Below are 9,003 nucleotides of genomic sequence, written 5' to 3'. Positions count from 1 at the left end.
TTGTTGTGCGTAACACTTTGAGTCATTATAATCAGAAAACTCCCAATAATGTGGGGTGTTTTGCAGCTACACTTTTTGCTTTCCCTTCTAAGTGGGCTCAAGTCAATAGGAGTCACACATATTACCTGAACAGGGAATGCATATGCATATTTTTATGCTTTTTGGGTTTCTTGTTGCTGCTTTTATGTATTAGTTTTGTTTGTTCTTGTTATTTAAATTCTACATTCTATTACATGTAGAAAGTAGTGATCAATGACCAAAATTAGTTCCCACTAGAGATCTCTGAGGTAAATTGGCATCAGAAAGGTGCTGGATATTTATTATGTCTTTAATGAGTTATACAGGTTCTGGATTCCTTTGGGATGCAGGACACTAGGCCTAGCAGTGACAGCAGGGAGATGTAGGTAGAAGTGGTGCATATAGGTGATGAGTACAGAGGCTGTTAGTTCCTGGGTCTGCAAATAAAATGAGGGTGAGCAGTATCCTGGAACAGAAACTGACTCAGCTTCCACAGACCTGTATACACTCAGGAAAATAAACAGGTGTTTTATTGTCAATTGGAATTCCTAGGTTATTTATGACAGTTTTCCAGGTATGATAACTTTCTTCTTTTCTCTTTCTTACAAGACTTCCACATCCTGTGCTAGTATTTGTTTCATGGTCATTATATATTCCACTCATATTGATGCATTCATTCCAATGTCTTTGTTTTTTCTCTCTATCACATACCATTTCAACACAGGAGCAGCCCTGTGAGGTAGAGTTCAGTGCTGTAGTGCAGAAGGGTTGTTTAGCATACTTTCATTTATGGGGTCTTAAACTCAAAACTATCTTTTCCTCAAGCTGATGATTAATTTTATGTGTTCATGTTCATAAATCTTTTATTTACTGGTAATGTATGTTATTGGTCCTAAGGGCAGTTCATCAAGAGTGACATTGATATCATTTAGGTGTTCATTAAATGTACAACAAAATCTACTCAACAAAACTCAGTGCTTCTGCAGATTCCAAACTTCTATGCAGGTACACATGTTAGGACTCATGGCTGCAGCTGCATATGTAGCAGAGGATGGCCTAGTCTGTCATAAACGGGAAGAGAGGCCCTTGGTCCTGTGAAGGTTCTATGCTCCAGTGTAGGGGAATGCCAGGGCCAGGAAGGAGGTGTGGGTGGGTTGGTGAGCAGCTGGAGGAAGGGAATAAGGGATTTTCAGAGAGGAAACCAGGAAATGGGATAACATTTGAAATATAAATAAAGTAAATATTTAATTAAAAAGGGAAAAATGCGAAGGAACTTTTCTGTTAAAATGCCACAATGTAATTGCATCATGATGAAGGAGAAGGATCAGGAGACTGCTTCGGTATTCCAGAAAGACAATATATGATCCTCATATATTAGGATAATCTCACAGAGAGAAATGGATAAAACAGGACAATGAAGGAGAGTCTCTGGATAATATATGATGACAGTTTAAGATAAGAATGAATGGGATTTTTTTCTTTTTTTCTTTTTTGTTAAAACATGAAGAGAAAAATATAGACAAGATGAGCACAGATGTGTTTTCACATTCAAAAAGAACTGCAGACTTAGTGGCTCTAAGTGTGAAGGAAACAAAGATTAATGCTTATGTGTGAGGTACAGAAGCAGAGATGTTGGTGGAATGTCAGGAAATTGCACATGGATGACAGGGAAGCACTTACAATCAACTGCTGTTCTCCTTTTCTACAGCAAGGACGCTGTAGAACAGTTTTTTGTTTGTTTGTTTGTTTGGTTGGTTGGTTTTTGTTTTGATAAAGTAGCCAACAGCACCACTCCTGTAAATTGCTTTAAAAACTTGACCCTTTTCTTGGTGGTGGGGCGGGGAGGGAAGGGGTAAGAAAATATGAAGAAAATCCTTACGTTTCAGTTTCTTCATCGGCTGGATTGGATGCTTACAGGGTTTTGTGACATGTATAAGTGTTGCTTACATCACACAACAACAACAGAACATTGTAATGGAGTAGCTGTTGCCCTTCTCTGGTTGTGTGTACAGCATGTGTGGAATTAGAAAGGGAAACTGTTTTCATAAGCTGTTCTCTGTTTCATAATTGGATCAGTCCGTAGCTACCCATATTGCACTGAGCTTGCCAGTGGTGACTGCCAGGAACGTCCTAGGATCCACTTTGGTGGCTGTTGTTGCAGAAGACTGAACTGTTTTGGAATATTTAACAATTATCTAACAGTTGAGTGTTTTCCAATGTGGTTGTCCAATTTTTATGGCCTTGCTGTGTACTTTTCCCTCATTTTGACAGTAATCTTTCACCTATGGCTTACAGTTTGACATTTAATTTATTAGCACTGTTCTGCACACCTCTTGTCAGGAGACTCTGTGTGGTTATTGCCAGTTCTTTGTTTACTTTAAAGGTTTGTACTACATACAAGGTTTAATAATAAAACAAGATTTTGGGGAAAAAAGAAAAAAATGAATGAAATGAAGTTCACATAGACCTGACTTAAACCTAATTTTCTTTTTTTCTTTTTTTAATACTATGGTAGACTCTCGGAGAGGGAGGAGAATGAGGAATTCTTTGGGAAAAATACAGTGAAGACATGAATTTCACTTGGGGTTTTGAACTCCTGATGCCTGTCATACATGCAATGAAAAGAAGGTTATTAGTTAACAGTGGAGTAGAAAGCTGTATGTTGCAGTGACATGCAGGTCTGAGTTGAAATGGTAATATAACCTCCTCTGGAGCATGTGAGATATTCTTGAAATTTATATAAAACAAAATAATAAAGTTTATTCAAATAATTTAATAATGTCAATATACAAAATAACATAGAACAAATTACAAATGAACAAACTAGTTACCCAGGATGAGCAGGAAGTAGGAGAGCAAAGCATTAGCATCTTAGTAGAAATATAGAACTTTCTGGAAAACAATGAGAGATAGAAAACTGTAAAAGATGAGAAAAATCATTAATGAGTTATTTTTAATGGTCCTGAAGTAAAGCTATCAATGGTCATAAAGTAAAACAGAGCTGGCCTGCTGAGAGATACAAGCTATTCAATAATTAATCTTAAAGGTCTCATTAATAATTATGTATTTTAATTTTTAGATTTGCTTAACATGTGTGAGTGTTTTGGTCACATGTATATCCATGTACCACATATATGCTTGGTGCCCTCAGAAGTCAGAATTAGGTATTAGATTGTCTGTAACTGGAGTTATGGATGATTGTTTGCAGCCATGTAGGTGTTGGATATTCTATTAATTTACATTTCAAATGTTACCCTCTTTCCAAGTTTCTCCTCCTGGAAACCCCTTATCCCAACTCTCCTCCCCCCGCTTCTATGAGGATGTTACCCACACCCATCCACTCCCACTCCCCTACACTGGGATGAAGAGCCTTCATAGGACCAAGGGCCTCTCCTCCCATTAATGTCCGACAAGGTCATCCTCTGTTACATATGTGGCTGGAGCCATGGGTCCCTCCCTCAGTGTGTACTCTTCGGTTGGTGGTCTACTCTCTGGGAGCTCTGGGAGGTCTGGTGGCTAATATTGTTGTTTTTCCTATGTGGTTGCAAACCCCTTCAGCTCCTTCAGTAATGTTTACAGACATTAGGATTTTTGACATTATGATCACAATGAAGACTCTCACATTGATTTTTGTAGAATATATATTTATTATAAGGCTAAAGAGATTCTGATATTTTCTCATTAGGATACTGAAGAAAAAGAATGATAATGAAAAACCAAACTGTCATCACACAGTTCCTCCTTCTGGGCCTGCCCATCCTACCAGAACATCAGCACTTGTTCTATGCCTTGTTCCTGGCCATGTACCTCACCACTGTCCTGGGAAACCTGCTAATCATTGTCCTTGTTCAACTGGACTCCCATCTCCACACACCAATGTACTTGTTTCTCAGTAACTTGTCCTTCTCTGATCTCTGCTTTTCCTCTGTCACAATGCCCAAATTGCTGCAGAATATACAGAGCCAGGACCCATCCATCCCCTATGCAGGCTGCCTGGTGCAAACATACTTCTTTATGGTTTTTGGAGATATGGAGAGTTTCCTTCTTGTGGCGATGGCCTATGACCGCTATGTGGCCATCTGCTTCCCTCTGCATTACACAAGCATCATGAGTCCCAAACTCTGTGGTTGTCTAATGATGCTATTGTGGATGCTAACAACATCCCATGCCATGATGCATACTCTCCTTGCAGCAAGATTGTCTTTTTGTGAGAACAATGTGATCAACTTTTTCTGTGACCTATTTGTTCTCCTAAAGCTGGCCTGCTCAGACACTTATGTTAATGAGTTGATGATATTTATAATGAGTTCCCTCCTCATTGTTATTCCATTTTTCCTCATTGTTATATCCTATGCAAGGATCATCGCCTCCATTCTTAAGGTTCCATCTATTCAAGGGATCTATAAGGTCTTCTCCACTTGTGGTTCCCATTTGTCTGTAGTATCACTGTTCTATGGGACAATTATTGGTCTCTACTTATGTCCATCAGGTAATAATTCCACAGTAAAGGGGACTGTCATGGCCATGATGTATACAGTGGTGACTCCCATGCTGAACCCCTTTATTTATAGCCTGAGGAATAGAGACATGAAGAGGGCCCTAATAAGAGTTATTTGCAGTAAGAAAATCTCTCTGTAATGGTAGCATTTTGGATTTTACCTAATTTTATGTGATAAATATATTGAGATTAATATTTTATATCAGATAGTGTTCCTATTCATAGGACCTACCAGGAAGAGCTTGCTAAATGACTATACAATACATAAAAGAGAAGAGTTTTTGTAGAGTAGTCAAAATAAGAAAGGTTGTCTTTGATATCTGTCTACAACTTCTTCTTTACCTTGCATAACAAACCCTTGAAATGCATGGTGGATGAGGTATTGTCTAATATGATCTCCTTTCCTCTAAAGTTACTGTAAATTATTATAATTTTACCCTGCCTTCCATGATTATTGATGTTTCAGTTAAAATCATTTAAGTAATGGATTTATTACACTCAATATCAATGAAATGTATTCACCTCTCATCTTCTAAGGTTTTCCCATATTTTAACATATTTTATTCTCTTAGATCTTTTAATTCATTGCAATTCGTGTTAGCCTTTGTGACTAGTCTTGACCCTGAACAAATTCAGGGGAATTATTTTGTGTAATCATATCACTTTTTAATTTTTATCATAATATTTGAAATCGATTATTAAACAGGCACTTTTCAATTGTATTTACTTTTCTATGATAAGGGAAAGAAGAAAGCTAGAAACTTGTAATGCCTCATGTATATTCATATTTTACTTGGTTAACCATCCATTTGTAGTAGATGGCTTTGTTTACCCTTGGTACAATCTCAAGGAGGAAGAGAAGATTGTTTTTCGCAGACTGAAGTATGTGAACTGCAACGACTTTCCATCCCACATGGAGGGACAATGGATGAGTGTATATGAGATTATACATGAATTCCACTCTTTTGTATCACTTATGTAAAATAAAGAACTTTTCTTTATTTTTATACTCTTTGTTTCACTGTGGCATGGAATATCTCTGGTCCATTTATTTTCTCAGTTGTCTTTGGCAGGTGTTGACACACAAACCCAGTCCTGTATATTCTATTGAACCCTGAACCCCAAAACACAGATCATATTCATGTGAAGTCAATCATGCCTCTGGTAATTCTAACTACTTGGGAAACTTCTTCACTTGAGCCTCTCTGTAATCTTTAATGGGAACATGCACACCTTGAACTTTTTCTATTCCTACACAGTCTTCTTTTTGTCATTTGGCTTGTTTTTTCAATTATGATATCATCTACCACCCAGTCATATATATAAGCAGTTCTATACACATGCAAACACACAGCACACACACACACACACACATATATATATTTACAAAAGTGAATAATAGCTCATGGAATTCTAAATTATGCTTTTTATTGAATATTGTTTAAGATATTTGTTATTATTATTATTATCATCATCATCATTATTCCTATGTAGTTAAGGTAGCATTCATTGCTAAATTATCAAATCCCATTGTCATGGTATAATAGAGTTATCAGGGACAAGACAGACAATATATAAATTAAACCACTTTCCTTCTTATAATTTTATAAGACAGAAATTATTCTATATTCAATAGCTATGGCATTAGATGTAACAGCTATAGGACAGAAGCAAAAATTGCTGAGCAATATAAACCAGAGCCACCATGTGAAAATATAGCCTAGAAAGTACTTGTCTTTAAACAGCTTTTAATTTTTTTAACTGATACATAAATTCATACAGTTGTATTGACAGGATATAATGTGATGAATAACACATGTAATGTCAGTGATGGAATGTGTAAGAGTGGAGGTGGTTTAAGGAAAAGAGAAATATGGGGGGGAAGAGAAGTTTAAAAAAAACAAACAAAAAATCAGGGTGGTGGTGGCACACACCTCTGCATTTGGGAGGCAGAGGCAGGAAGATTTCTGAGTTCAAGGCCACCCTGGTCTACAAAGTGAGTTCCAGGACATCCAGGGCTATATAGAGAAACCCTGTCTTGAAAAAAAATCAAAGTAGAGAGAAAGAGAGAGAGAGAGAGAGAGAGAGAGAGAGAGAGAGAGAGAGAGAGAGAGAGAGAGAGAGAGAGATTAATTGAAAAATGAAAGAAAAAAAAAGAAATGAACCACGTGTGATTATGGCTGAGATCTCAGCACTCATGGGGCTCAGGAAAACACATTAATGTAAAAATTAGGGCAGCAGTGCTGCACAGTGAGACCCTTTGAGGTAAATCTACCAGTGTAGTGAGAGTCTGTGAGTTTGGCTGGAGGTACAGTGAAACAAAGCAGAACTGTGACCAATTCTACTCAGTCAGTCAACTGGATCTCGAGGGAAGGAGTGAGGATGAAAGAAAAATAAAACATAATTAGGCAACACTATAGCATGACTCCAGCAAGCACCAAAGCAAGTTTATTGTTTCTCAAGCTACCTTTATACCATTCTAAGTACATTCAAAGAATAGGGTCAAGGAACAAACAAGGCACAAACAAACGTCCCATGGTCACTGTTCCTAGGGACTTATCAAATGATCAAGATGCAGGGAACATATTCCTCAGTTGTATTTTTCTTGAGCCTACTTACTTGTCCTAGCCAATGTAAATATTCTCTCCAATTTCCTAGAAGTGACACCAAGGGCTCTCCACATAAATTAAATTCCCAAACATCAATGCTGGCCCTTGAAATATTGTATTTGCTCTGATAAAAAGATTATTTGACATTTTCTCAAATTTTTGAACATAAAGTTACCATGTTATTGAGAAAAGGTATACCTGGACACACAGCTGCAATAGTTGTAGGATTCAAGCAAATGATTTTGCTTCACTATGCATGCAAGTACAATTTATAGTGGTCACAAAGCATAATGAACAATCAAATGATAGATATTTTAAATATATCATACTCATAGAATGAAACCTTATTCAATAACATAAATGAATTAATTATTGGTTCATACTACTGTGTGGGGATTATATGGAAATAAAAAATGCAACTGTCAAGGCTGTATATTGCATGAGTGAAATTTCATAGAGATATACTTAAAAGCCATATTTAAATGGTCATAATGTAAATTTTTCTTCCAAATATTTATATTTTTATCCATAAATTTATGTTGCTCTTAACCATGGACAGAGAAGCTTCTGATTGTAGTGGATATTAGTTAATCTCAAGTCATGTAACTGTTCAATTTCTGAGGATATATGACTATGATATGCAGCCATAGATGGAACCTTATCTGGACCATCCTTCCCTCAAGACACAGAGAGCATCATGGAAGAATAGGTAGAAAGATGGGAAGAGCCAAAAGATAGGGAGAAGGGCTGTAAGTTGCTGACCTCTGATGATGATAAAACTGTTGCAAATATAAACTTACAGTGACTACGGTCACCCGAACAAAACGTGCAAAAATCAAGTCAGTTAAAAGTTCCAGCATGAACAATTTAAGATGGAATTGACATTCTACCCCTACAACCTACACTTAGGTTTTAAAAGATGAACTTTAATAAGGATTTTTAAATGCTTTGACTTACTTTCTAGCCAACCATCAAAAGGTAGGGGAGAAAAGATGGACAAGGGACTGTTGATCTTCTTAGAAGTAGTTCTTTGAGGGTGATTCCAATCTCTGTTTTTCAGGATACTAACAGTCCAGTTCAAAGTTTCACCAAACACAAATCAGCAAAAGCTCACAATCCAGCAGAAACTGCCAGGCCTTCACTAAATAGGAATGAGTCAGGAAAAGTGACCAGGACCAGATGGAATATTAGGAATTCTCTGCAGTGCCTCTCTCAATGAAGTGAAAAATAATGATGTTATTGTATATCCTCAGTTTCTGTTGTTGTCTCTCCGTTTTCATTTCTGATTTTGTTAATTAGGATTCTGTCCCTGTATCATCTAGTTAGTTAGGCTAAGTGTTTATCTATCTTGTTGATTTACTCAAAGAGCCAGCTACTGGTTTGGTTGATTCTTTATATAGTTCTTTTGTTTCCACTTGGTTGATTTCAGCCCTAAGTTAGATTATTTCCTGCTGTATACTCCTCTTGGATAGAGTTGCTTCCTTTTGTTCTAGAGCTTTAAGGTGTGTTGTCAAGCTGTTCTCTCTTTGTTCTTTTTGGCGGCACTCAGAGTTATGAATTTTCCTCTTAGGAATGCTTTCGTTTACTTTTGCTTAATATCTCTTTATATCAATGGACTCAACTACCCAATAAAAAGACATAGACTAATAGACTGACTACACAAATAGGACCCAACATTTTGCTGCTTACAGGAAACCCATCTCAGGAAAAAAGATAGACACTACCTCAGAATGAAAGGCTGGAAAACAATTTTCCAAGCAAATGGTCTGAAGAAACAAGCTGGAGTAGCCATTCTAATATCTAATAAAATCGACTTCCAACCCAAGGTCATCAAAAAAGACAAGGAGGGGCATTTCATACTCATCAAAGGAAAAAATC

At 36.9% G+C, this 9,003-nt stretch overlaps 1 protein-coding gene across 1 annotated transcript; it reads left to right on the top strand.

The window, feature by feature from the left end:
• Nucleotides 1-491: 491 nt before the first annotated feature.
• On the top strand, nt 492-4,720 carry LOC110288150 (olfactory receptor 1496). The gene is made up of 2 exons (XM_021154582.1): nt 492-592; nt 3,704-4,720. Exon 2 carries the CDS (start codon nt 3,721-3,723, stop codon nt 4,654-4,656), a length of 936 nt encoding a protein of 311 aa, XP_021010241.1. The 5' UTR covers nt 492-592; nt 3,704-3,720; the 3' UTR covers nt 4,657-4,720.
• The last annotated feature ends 4,283 nt before the right edge of the window (nt 4,721-9,003 follow it).

The sequence above is a fragment of the Mus caroli genome, unplaced genomic scaffold (assembly GCF_900094665.2).
Source record: "Mus caroli unplaced genomic scaffold, CAROLI_EIJ_v1.1 scaffold_21327_1, whole genome shotgun sequence".
Taxonomy (NCBI): domain Eukaryota; kingdom Metazoa; phylum Chordata; class Mammalia; order Rodentia; family Muridae; genus Mus; species Mus caroli.
This window is presented reverse-complemented; position numbering and strand designations above follow the sequence as displayed.

Coding starts and splice junctions, on each gene's coding strand:
- LOC110288150 (XM_021154582.1), top strand. CDS start 3,721: ATGATAATGAAAAACCAAACTGTCATCACACAGTTCCTCCTTCTGGGC.